This window comes from Castanea sativa, chromosome 8 (assembly GCF_040712315.1).
Source record: "Castanea sativa cultivar Marrone di Chiusa Pesio chromosome 8, ASM4071231v1".
Lineage (NCBI taxonomy): Eukaryota > Viridiplantae > Streptophyta > Magnoliopsida > Fagales > Fagaceae > Castanea > Castanea sativa.
In genome coordinates, this window is record NC_134020.1 from 4,820,821 (window position 1) to 4,833,913 (window position 13,093).

The 13,093-nt window shown below is 39.4% G+C and overlaps 2 protein-coding genes across 2 annotated transcripts; both read right to left on the reverse strand.

Moving 5' to 3' along the window:
• Positions 1-837: 837 nt before the first annotated feature.
• On the reverse strand, positions 838-1,290 carry LOC142605771 (uncharacterized). The gene is made up of 2 exons (XM_075777210.1): positions 1,123-1,290; positions 838-1,047 (listed from the first exon to the last, which is right to left on the reverse strand). The coding sequence occupies exons 1-2, from the start codon at positions 1,288-1,290 to the stop codon at positions 838-840; spliced, it is 378 nt and encodes a 125-aa protein (XP_075633325.1).
• An 826-nt stretch (positions 1,291-2,116) lies between these two features.
• On the reverse strand, positions 2,117-2,488 carry LOC142605772 (uncharacterized). Its single transcript, XM_075777211.1, has one exon. It carries the CDS (start codon positions 2,486-2,488, stop codon positions 2,117-2,119), a length of 372 nt encoding a protein of 123 aa, XP_075633326.1.
• Between the last annotated feature and the right edge of the window lie 10,605 nt (positions 2,489-13,093).

The following is a 13,093-nucleotide window of genomic DNA, read 5'->3' on the forward strand; positions in this document are numbered from 1 at the left end:
TGTTTTATTGAATATGGCTTAGAGTAGTTGTATTGTTTGTTTGCTCGCATTTACTCTATTCCGCACTTAGTTTAATTTAGAGTAAAATCAACCGAGCCGTAATCTTTTATTTTAGGGTCTAAATAGCTCTTGTGTTTTTAACACAAATCCGAGCTTTCAGTGTAGTTTCCTATTTATTTTCTTTCGCCTATGTTTATCTTCTTCCCCTTTTCATTGCACCCTATACACTTCCTTATTTTCTCTAGCACTTATTTGATAAGTCTGACATGACTTATACATTTTGGGTTCAGAATCTATTATGATAGATCTGCTACTATATCTGCTATGGTTATTACTATGATTATGATACAATATGTTTTTTGCTAATACTTCATAGTCTCCGTTACTTTTTACAAGTGAAAACATACTACAATACTTTCTTGTGACATCATCCCTGGTAAGGGTGATCACTTGGAGGAAGGGAAAAGAAAAAAAAAAAAAAAAACTAAACGGGAGAAATGAAACAACTACAATGTCTCTTAGGCATAATATTGATTTAACCATTTGCCGTTAATGGGGTCCATTAGATCATTTTCATTCATCTGGGCTGAACGATAATACCCATCTGCATATGCTTCCCTTACTACAAAGGGTCCTTCCAACTTTGGTGAAAATGTAGACGGTCCTGCCATATCTCACCTGACGTGATTCCTTATTCGTCCAGCCATGAGCTTCAGTCATTTTTTGTCTATATCTACGGCTACGCTCATGGGCCTCCTCCCTTTTTTCATCTAATCCCTCCAAGTCTTCGCATCTTTCTGCTGCGAAGACTTCCTTCTCCTTTTCTTTCTTTTGTGCCTACATGACCCTTAAGGAGGGTGTCATCACTTCAGCTGGGCTCATTACCTCTATTCCGTAGGCTAAGGAGAAGGGTGAAAATCCTGTGGTAGACTTGGGCGAGCTTCGGAAGGTCCAAAGGGCGTCTGGAAGATGCATTGCCCATCCTCCAGTATATTCTTGATTCATCTTGCTAATAATCTTGATGAGAGTCTTGTTTGTTGCTTCTGCCTGCCCATTCCATTAGGCGTAATAGGGTGATGACCGGTGGTGTTTGATTTGATAAAACTCTAGCATCTTTCTTACCTCACTGTTGACAAATGGTGTTCCATTGTCACTGATGATCTTATGAGGTACTTCGAACATAATAATTATGTTCTCCTTGAGAAAGTTTTCCACAACTCCTCCTATGGCCTTACGGAGTGGTATGGCTTCTGCCATTTGGTAAAGTACGTCGGAGCCACAAGGATCCATATGTACCCATGCGAGGGTGGATTAGCTAGTCCCACTAAGTCAAGCCCCCAAGTGTGGAAGGGCCACGGGGTGACCATGCTATGCAAATTCTATGGGTGAGTGTGAATTAAGTTAGCCTATACTTGGCAACTGTGACATTTCTTCACAAATTCTACTGTGGCTTTCTTCATAGTGGGCTAATAATAACCCCCCTACTGTAGACACTGGTATAGCTTTTTCTTCCCTTGATGCTCTCCGCATTCCCTTGCATGTACCTCCTTTATCATTTCCCTCGCTTCTTCAAGACCCAAACATCGTAATGGGTCTCCATTATAGCCTTTCTTAAAAAGGATTCCCTCAATAAAAAAGTAGTGCACTGCCAGCCTTTTAAGTTTATATCTTTCACTATGCTTTTGTGGTAAGATACCTTCTGTTAGGTAGTGCACAAATGGGCTTCTCCAGTCTTCGCTAGTGAAAACAGCATAACTTTCCTCCCTGTCTGTAGCCAAATGGTAGGCTTTGCATTGGGTTTGGATTAGTTCTGCGTCCTTACCCATGCTTGGCCAATAAAAACCCGTTCTCTGAAGTCTGCAATAAAGGCTTATCTTAATGCAGAACCTGCAGGTTTTGACATGCACTTCCTTCAATTTTCTATGGGCCTCTTCTTGTCCCACACACCTTGATAGAATTCCTCCTGGCATCTTGCGGTATAATTCCCCTTTCATCAGGGTATAATCCTTTAATGTCTTTAAATTTGCCATATCTCCTTCTTTCACTAAGTATTTCTTTATGGGAGTACCCCTCACTTACTGACTTTAACTTTGGTGCTACTTCCTTCAAAGGCTATCTACGATCCCAACGCGGCCAGCTTGTTCGCATATTGTTTCTCGCTCCTCTGAGCGTGCTTTATCTTGAATGTTGAAAATCTTTCCTCCATTTTTTGGGCCAATGTCTTGTACGGAGCTAAACTTGGTTCCTTCAAAGAGAAGCTTCCTTTGGCCTGGTAAACCACCAAATTGGAGTCACCTATCACCTTCAATTGCTTGATCGCCATTTCGAGAGCTGTGGAAAACTTGATGAGGTAGGCCTCGTACTCTATGGTATTGTTTGAGCAAGGAAACTCCAATTTAAATGAGAGCACCGCGACTTCTTTCCCTTCAGGATAAAGGACTATTCCTGCACCCCCTGAGTGGGCCATGGAAGAACCATCGAACTTCATTACCCATTGCCATTCGATTACTTCTGCTGCGGCCACTTCCCCTAGAACTTTTTCATCTAGCGGCAGTTCCTCTTCTCTTGGGAATCACACTAGCAAATCTGTTATATCCTGACTCTTTATTGCCTTAGGTGTTCCCGCCTTCAAGTTATATTGTGACAAATGTAACAACCACTGGGATATCCTCTTGGGGAGGATTGGCTATCGAAGAAGAGCCTAGATTGCATGGGACTTCGTCATCAAACATATCTCATAGGCTAGAAAGTAATGGCGTATCCTTTGTGAGCGTGACTTACGTAATAGACTGGTTGCTCAACGCCGCCTCCATCTTCTTGGGCGATCAAAGCACTTATGGCATATAAGCTAGAGGCTAGGTATAGCAACAGTGGCCTTTTGCGGATTGAGGCTTGCACCATAGGGAGGTTCGTCATAATCTACTTCAGCCTTCGAAAGGCTGTTTATTATGCCTCTCCCCACTTGAAGCTTTATCCCTTCTTGAGTAATTTGGCAAAGGTTGAAGTGATTGACGCTAAGCCTGGGATGAACTTCCGGATGTGAGAGACATTCCCTAGAAAACTCTTCAATTCCTTCACCATGGTAGGCGGCTTCATGGTTGCTATAGCTGTAGTTGTGGTCGGGTCCATATCTATTCCCCTACTGTGGACCAAGAATCCTAAGAATTTCCCAGAAGACACTCCAATGGCACAGTTGAGGGGATTCATTCTTAGCTTAAAAACTCTACATCTTTTAAACACCTTTTCTCAATACTTTGACATGGTCTTCTTGTCTCTTCGACTTTATGACTATGTCATCCATATAGTCTTTTAGCTCGTGATACATCATGTCATGGAATATGACTGTCATTGTGCATTGGTAAGCTGTGCCTACATTTTTCAACCCAAAGGGCATCACAATGAAGTAGAAATTGCCTATGGGTGTTTTGAAAACAATTTTCTCCGTATCTCTTAGCGCCATTCGAATCTGGTTATATCCGCTAAATCCATCCATAAAGGAGAACATGGCGTTTCCTGCTAAAGAGTCTATTAGCAGGTCCTTTTTTGGTAGCTGGAATTCGTCCTTCGAGTAGACTCGGTTGAGATTTCTGAAATGTACGCAACATCTTATCTACCCATTTCTAAAGTCTACACACGATATTGGACAACCATCACGGGTGCTAGATAGGTTTAATGAAACCAACGGCTAATAGCTTTTGCACCTCTTTTACTATTTGTTCTTCTATTTCAGTGTGAAATACTCTGGCAGGCTGAGCCACCGACTTATCCTCGGGATCTACATTGAGCATGTGCACTACCAATCCTAGGTCTAGCCTGGGCATCTAGTTGTAGTCCCATGCGAAGACATCCCTAAATTCTTTCAACAATAGTATGAGTTTTGACTTTTCTTCCTCTGATAGTTTCGAAATTATCAAAATAGATCTTGGCTTTTGTAGGTTGGTGCTAAAATCGACTTCTTCCAATTTCTCTTCTACTGCTACCTGTGTATCCTTTTTTGCTGTAATTCCCTCCTCCTTTTCTGTATTGCTTTCTTCTTTCAAATTTTTCTAGGCTCCATAGCACACCAAACTTTTATGATGTGGCCTTTGTCTAAGACCCTCTTATGTATCGCAAGTGGGCCTTGCGCACCTTCGTAACTTGTAGATTATTCTGCTTTTAGGGGTCTGAACCCTGACACATCGTGATGCATCACTTGGCTCCAAAGCAGGCACTTCTTTCCTCTTCTTCCTTTGCATTATTAGTCCCCTCAGATCGGGCTTTAGGTTATCTTGAACATCCTTCCACTTAGGGACGAAGGTGCCTCGTGGTTTAGACACTGAGCTCTTATCGGATGGTGCCCATTCATCATAAAACATGGTTTTCTACCAGATGAGCCTCTGCTTACTCGAAGGGTGACGGGATTTCTGCTATCCGTATCATTCTTCTATTCAGCCTTCCTTTCACACATTGATGGTAGGTAGATGGGACCAATTGGTACTTATGCAACCATGGCCTTCCCAATTATATGTGGTACAAGACTTCCATTTTTACCATATCAAAATGGGCCAATGAGGCTACTGGTCTCACTTTCAACCACAACTGGATGTGGCTTGCGGTATATTCACCTTTTCTCCCAAATCTTGTCACCTCCATTAGGCACCCATGTATTTTCCTTTTTGAAATTCCTATTGCTTGTAATGTGACCACCAGAATGAGGTTTACGAAAGCGCTCGTATCGACCAAGGCCCTTTTGACAGGGATTTGGTTTATGGAAGCCGCCAGGCAGAGGGGTCTTCTCTAATTTGAATACCCCACTTCATATTTTCATCACTAAAAGTGATCTCCTTTGTGTCCTGTAAGAAAGCTTTGTCAGCTCTGGTTTCTGCCGACAAGTACTCTACTTTTGCCCCTAAGGCAATGCTCACTAGAGCCTCGGTGGCAATTCTTCACTCATTTACTGTGAGTTCCAATTGATCAAACAGGTTCTTGAACCTAGAACTTTTTTGTAAGGTGGTAATTGCTACGACAGACAAGGCTGGCCTTTCCTCTTTGTCTTCCTTTGGATCTGCGCAAATGACGACTACTGCCACTCCTTTTCCTTTGTGGTTTAGGAAAGGGTTTCTTTGGAGGTCTGGCTAAGATAACTCGAGAGTTCCTTCTTTGTTTCTTCGATGTACTAGTTTATGGAGCACCCAACATTCTATGGTAGAGTGTTACACATAATTGTGCAAACAACAGAAACGCGGGTCTTTCTGCTCTTCTTCGGTAGGTCCCTAGAAAACTTGGTTGGGCTTGAAGACCCCATCTACGATCCATTTATCTAGGAGCACATCTAGCTCCTTCAGTGTACATGGTAATGGTAGAGGGGTCTCGTACTCCCTCCCATCTGATTTCCTCTTCCTTTCGCCTGTAGATACTGCCATGGCTTGTGGAGTGGTCCTCTGTTCTTTGGGCCTGTGGAACTTGGCCTTACTGATTAGGCGATCTTCCTGGCTTTTTGGAACTATTACGCGAACTGGGAGATTTCTAAATTCTCTAGAATAGTTTTGTATTCCACAATTATGTTTCCCATACACATTTCCACAAATGTCTTTTCCTCACAATGATCATAGCCGTAAAGAGCTATGTCTCTGAATCTCTTGATGTATTTCATTAAATCTTCAGCGCTTCTTTGCTTGGTTGCTTGCAAAGTTGCAAACGTTACCGTCTCTTCTCCATGAAAGTATTTGGTGCAAAACATGTCTACCATGTCATCCCATGTTAGGACTAACCCTAGTTTCAAATCAATGTACCAATTGTACGCAAGGTCACATAGGGATTTAGAAAATTCCCAAAGACACAAGTCCTCATTTGCCGCATAGGGATCGAGGGTGTTAATAAACTTGCTCACATGTTCGATAGCACTTCCTCTTTTGCCATCGTATTGTGTGAAAGTTAGTGGATCATACCTTTCAGGGTATGGCTTGTTGAGTATTCACAGCGGGTAAGGAGGCCTTCGTGAATAAAACCTTTCCTTCGCTGCTTTGGCCCTTTCTCATTCTAGAAGCGCTGCAACTTTAGCCATGGTGATGAACTGTTGCTCTGTATTATGCGGCCCATGCCCTGCAGGGGTTTCTTTCTTGTCTGTCGCATGCTTTAGGTCATGCTGGCTTCCTTTTTCTTTTGTCTTGTCTACTTTCATTTAGCAAGTTCTTCCATTATCTGCTGCTGGGAATGCTGCACAGATTGCAGCACCTCAATTAAAAATTGTAATTATTAGCAGGAACTCTTTTATGCTGTTGTGGTCTAGCCTCTGTTCCATTAACACCTTCTGCCTAGTTAGGTTGGTGCTGGTGGGGCGTTGCTGGTCTTGACTCTGCCTACAAGGGCACTGCACTCATGTTCCGTGTCATCTTTGATCTCAGGGGCATAACTTGCAAGGGCTTTATCTACCTTCCTTGTCTTTTTCCCAACTCCCCAGCGAAGTCACCAATTTAGATATGGTGGGCCTTTTTTGTATTCTGGACTGGACTATTTCCTACCGTACTATGGCCCAATAGTTTTAGGGTAGGAGAGTTGGGATTGGCTTAATTGAAACTCACCTTAAGCCAGCTAATGCACAAGTTGGGACCCCTTTGTAGAGATCTTGGTCAGATGCCCACAGCAGGGGATGCTGTTACAAAAATGTTATAGCAGGAGGCACATAATATGACAGGATAATAAAAAAGATATTCTAACTAATGTGCTTGCTACCAACCAAAGATAATATTAAAAAAAAAATTCGTAATATGTAAATACAATGATGTGAGTATGGCAGAAATAAGTTCACAACAAAGAAAAGAATAATGTTAATGCTTAATCGACCATGATAAAATAGGGAAAAAAAATGGGGTTAGTCTGTTGGACTTGACTCCTTAGCAGATTTAAGTCCAAGAAGGGAGCCAATCTCTAATGTGGGAAATCTCACAGGGAAATCATGCCATAGAATTGCCCACTTTGAAAGAATGGACCTAAGTGGCTTATTCTCAAATCTCTTAACTTGCTAGAGAGTAGGCTGTTGAGAGAGAGAGAAGGGAGTAGCCTATTGGTGCATGCCTTATCGCATTCTTGTTTTGTCACTTCACTTCCTACGCTTTTTATTTTTATTTTTTAATTCTCTTTGTTTTCTCTCTACTTTCTATTTCTTTCTATATTTCCTGCTAGTCTTCCTTGCTTTTCCCGTTTTTTCCTCCCTTTTTGTTGTGCACAGCTAAGGCCTTTTTATAATACCTGTTGTGATAAGATTTATCATTTTACCCCTTAACTACTTTTGGCCTGGTGTAGGCGTCTTGCCCGGGCCACCCACTAGTCTGCTGGCTGCTCAACTACCACCACTACTATGTGTTGGCTACATCACATTCCATTACTAGACAAAAGTAGTTTTGTTTTATTTTTTTATTCTCCGTGGTATTCCCATCCGGATAAAGGTTGGGTATTCTCTCTTACTAATAACTATGGTATGCACCTAATGATTCCAACTCATCTTTCCCTCTTTTGGGTGGTATGTCATCCCAGCAGGACATTTCACCCAAAAGAACTTAAGCGGGAATCCCAGAATAGACTTCCCTTTTCTCTTCATCGCTAGACCATACCCTCTCTTACATTTAACATGTGGCCCATTGGGCCTATATTGGTTGGGTACAAGTGGCTGGTGCCTGAGCCTTGTGCGTCCTCCACTCCTATGTGAGTCCATGGCTTGTCTGTTGTTCATGCGTTTGCCATTGCCTGCAGGTTTGTTTGGTCTTGCTGGGTGTTCTGCTGCTTATTTTTAACCCTTTGTGGCGTGGATGAGTCATTGGGTTTTCATTCTTTGCATTTTGTTTCTTCTCTGGGGTGGGTCTTGCTTGGGTATGGGCCATTTCTTCTTCAATTCAGCCCCTGTCTCCTTTTACTTCTGGTTTATGGGTCGACTAATATTTCTGTCATGCCACTATATTGTTTTTACCATGTATCGCTTAATTGTGCCTGTTGGGCCTCCTTTGGGCTTGCTATATTTTTTTTCTTTACTTAGTTCGTGTTGCCTAGTATTTCTGCTAGGTTTCTTCTCATATCATCTTAGGCTTCCTTGACCCATTTTATTTCTCTGGGCATCCTCGGCCCATTTCATTCCTTTGGGTATCCTTGGCCTATTCCATTCTTACATTCCCATGGGTTTTTGCTAAATCTTTCAGGAATCCCCGACCCAATTACCATAACCTTTACTTTTGGGGTTTGTTGGCTTTTGCACTAACCCCTTTTACTAATTCCTTTTTTTAGGCTCCTTCGTCCCATCTTTGCTTGCTTTCTACTTCTTATGATTCCCATGGGCTTATTACTTCCTTCTCTAGGCTTACTTGGGTCTGTTTGCTTTCTTTGGAGTATTTTTTACTACTTTATAGGCTCGTGGACCATTATTTTTGTCATTTGGGCTCAATGGTTTTTCTTACTTTGCTAATTCTTCTTCCTTCACCCCTTTTATATTTTTGGGCTTCTTCTTGTTATTGGGCCCTTTTGCCAAAGTGGGCATCAATAGAGATTTGTTATATGAAATTTCACTTTGGGAAAAACCAATTCTACCTATATTAATTCATTGTGATAGCACTGCCGCAATTGGTAGAGTTAAAAACCATTATTACAATGGTAAATCCAGAACTATAAGAAGAAAGCTCGTACTGTGTGATCTTATTTGAGTAGTGGCATCATAACTATGGATTATGTTAAATCTAATGATAATCTTGTAGATCCATTTACCAAGGCTTTGGAAAAAAATAGAGTTTGGAATACACCAAGGGGGATGGGACTAAAGTCCATGATTCATGAGCCATGAATGAGGTGTTGGAAAAATACATGGAAAATACGTATTTGTATCTCATGCAAACATGCGTAGCAGAAAATAACGGATCTACTTCACTCGCAATTGATAACATGTACTATGTAAGTTACAGAATTAAAGAACAAGAAAGCGTACCTTGAAGCGGTGAAATTCAAAACCAAAGATCAGAAGCACTTGGGAAGACTTTTAATCTTCACTCCAATTCCACTTAATGCCCAAGATGTGTGGTCTCTCAATCAGTTTCCAATGAGAGAATAGGAGAGTGTCTAACACTCACATACTCACCATTTCAAAATGATGTCTCACACCACACCCAACATTCTGTATGTTTCTCTTCTTATATATAACTAATTATCTAATTGGGCTAGCCTTTTGGGCCATTCCAATTGGGCTCTTGTGTGTGGCTTGGAGTGGGACCAAAATGGATCAATAAGACACTAGCTCCAATGGGTCTTGGGCTTTTCTGTCAACTCTTGACAAGTCTAAAATTACCATTAACTATATTTAATACCACTATATTAATATAGTTGCACTTTAGGCCTTATCTATAAATTATATCCCAAGACTTTATTGTACATGCAACCCCTTCATAAAATATTCGTAGTAATACACAGTCATGGATGTAGACTGTCACTTTGAAGATTACTACATCTTAATCCTTGAGTACCCAGTTTAATCCTTTAAGTTATTCATTATATATTTATAAAATCCAATTCCATAAATATATACTTTAGTAACTCCGTACTGAAGTGGTTGGGCCCAACTCTCTGAATAACCAAACCCATTAAACTTATCTCGAGGGAATATTTTGTATCTCTGTTAAGAGACTATGAATTCCATCTTGAGAATATATGTTCCATCAACACTAAATGTGGCTACCCAACATACTGTGGTTTTGACCGTAATTAATAGATCTCACTTCTAATATATCAAAGCAACCTACATCTCATGATCGGGTCCATTATTCTCTCAGGATTAAGAGTTCATGTAAATAGAAGTCGTGAGATTTATTATTCATTTGACAGTCGTTAGGAGAATAATAAATCTCACAGCGGTCCAGTTCAATATGTCTTAACTCTTAAAACATATCAACATACCAACTAGAATCTCCATTTCCATGATCAAGACAAATCATCTTAGTTGATATATTATAGTCTTCGCAGATGAAACGCCCAATTTCATCATCGATTACGAACTACATTTTAAGTTTACAAGGAACTTGTGATTTACATCTTTTGTGACTAAATCACTTAAATCACATACAATGCATCTCATGGACTAAGATAATGTCTCATTAGTTTATTTATAGATAGTCTCATATAATTAAACAGTTTAATTATTTATGACATGCTAATAAATTGGATTTTAGGGCATAAACCCAACATGAGGATACCCAACCCAAGGCCCAGAGATCTTGAGAATCGGGTTCAATGGGAAAAACGAACCATATGATGGTCACAAGAAATGCACTATTTATTTACTTAATTATTTATTTTGTAAAAACAATTTCATCCCTATGATGTAATTGCATTTATCGTGTAATGTGGAGAGGTTAAGTAAAAAAATCTTAATGAAATTTGTAGCTCGTATGAATGGGGTGTCAGAATTACAAGAGTACCCTTGACAAAATTTCACCTATGTGAGTGTGAGGATGGGGCCGCTTCCTAGGAGATTTGGATTTAATCTCAAATATACTCATGAAACTGGAATCAGTACATGGCTATAAAGTGCAGCTATAAAAGCTCATGTCAACATTTGGGTTGTTATGTGTAAGCAGTGACACTTAGGGCTTGTTTGGATCACCAAGATTTTGAGTGATATCACTCAGTGTTCATCACTAAGTTTCCAAAATGCGTGGGTCACACCAAAAAAATCTTGTTTGGCTTGGTTTTTGGGTGATGTTTCCATCACTCAAATCAAAACTAAAAAATTTAAGTGATGGATGATAGAAACTGAAAACAGAATTTTGGTGTTTTCAGTTTCTGAAATATGAGTTATGGTGGCAAAAGGTGAGTTACGTGATTGAGTTATGTGATTGAGTTATGTGATCAAACAAGAATTTTGGAGTTTTGAGATAAAGTGAGGTTTGGGTTATGAGTTATGGGTTTTGAGTTTGAGTTATCAATTATGTGTATTGAGTTATAAAATCTGAGTCATGACCAAACCAAACGAGCCCTTAATTTCCCGAAAGCAGTCATAGTTCAAGTTAGAGACCACTACGACTCTGGAGTTGAGATCGCTGTTTTACTAAGTGAAGGTTCAATGTAGAGCACAACTTCATGATGCATAGTGACTTGTCTTTGCCTAGTAATCTCTCTTTAACTAAAAAATTTAATATTAAAATTAATCCAAATAGTGTTGTGTTTTTTTTTTTTCAAATTAATAATATTCAGAAGTATTATTCAGTTTCTCTTTATGTTATTTCCATTATTATTGTGTTTGTACCAACACCAAATGTATCCAACATTTGCTGAATAGAACTCCTTTGCACTTCACCAACCGATAATTCTTATCCTTTTCGCTACAACCAGCTCACTGACCTTTGGGGTTTTGGCAATCGAAAAGCCACTAAAGAAATGGGAAAGTGGTGTGAATGAAGCTTACCTTTGAAGGAGTGCTAGCAACAAACAAAAAGAAAAAAAGAGAAATGAAAACTAGAATCATGAAATGGGTCTAAAGCAAAGACAGACGTGATATAGTGTATTGGTTAAAGCTTAAGTGGCAAGGGTTCTTGTGGAGTTAAAACAAATCTTCACAACTCTTGAAATTAGGCTACCTAAAAGTCAAAAACAAGAAATACAAAGTAGAGAAAGAGAGGCTTCCTGAAGCAAAATCTAAAGAAATAAGAAAACAAAAATGGCTTGCTGGCTTCCGTTTGAATGAGAAAGAAGTTTTTGAATGTAGACTACTACTTTGTAAATTACTACATCTTATCATTGAGTACCCGGTTTAATCCTTTAAGTTATTCATTATATATTTACAAAATCCAATTTCATAAATATATACTTTAGTAACTTTTACTAAATTGGTTTGGCCCAACTCTCTGAATAAGCAAACCCATTAAACTTATCTTAAGGGAATATTTTGTATCTCCGTTAAGAGACTATGAATTCTATCTTGAGAATACATGTTCCATCAACACAAAATGTGGCTGCCCAACATACTGAGGTTTTGACCGTTACTAATAAATCTCACTCCTGATATATCAAAGCAACCTACATCTCATGATCAGGTCTATTATTCTCTCAGGATTAAGAGTTCATGTAAATAGAAGACGTGAGATTTAGTATTCATTTGACAGTCGTTAGGAGAATAATAAATCTCACAGCGGTCTAGTTCAATATGTTTTAACTCTTAAAACATATCAACGTACCAACTAGAAATCTCCATTTCCATGATCAAGACAAATCATCTTAGTTGATATGTTATAGTCTTCGCAGATGAAACGCCCAATATCATCACCAACTACGAATTAAACTTCTGAGTTTACAAAGAACTTGTGATTTATATCTTCTGTGACTTTTTACATAAATCACATACTATGCATCTCATGGACTAAGATAATGTCCCATTAGTTCATTTATAGATAGTCTCATATAATTAAACAATTTAATTATTAATGACATGCCAATAAATTGGATTTTAGGGCATAAACCCTAACAGATTTTTCTACAAGTGGGCTTCGTGACCCATGGTATTTCTGCAAAGGGCTTTTTCAACCCGTATCATCTCAACAAAATAGAGTATTTGGGTAAATTAATTCTCAAACTTGCAACATTTTCTAGCAATGGGAAACATTAAATACACACACGCATGCCGATAAGCGCCATGAATTCTCAGGGGCTATTGTTGATACCCATTTTTGCAACACATTTTGTACAAGCCCAACTCAACCATGACCGACTTTCTTGTAGACTCAATTCATTTATTATATTATATTTTATTCTTTTAAGCATGACCCAAACCCATGCTTTTTATTAGGGAAATTGAGGAAGTGACGTTTGGAGGGTATGAGTCGGTTCTTTTCGGTCCTTTTGCATGAGCCCAACGCATGCATGCTACCAAGTGGGTAAGGGAAATTGGTAGCACCTCAAGCTTATGGAGGAGGTCTTGTACCTGAATTTTCATACCAAAAGAGTTTTTATGCTCTGGTTGTCTGTGGCCAAAAATTTCTACCCTAAAACATTTTTGTAGTTAAAACATAGATGGCTCTCATCGGCCAATTCTAGCTACTAGCCCTCACTTAGGTGACTATTCCAATAATTTGAAATGGCTGACAAAAGG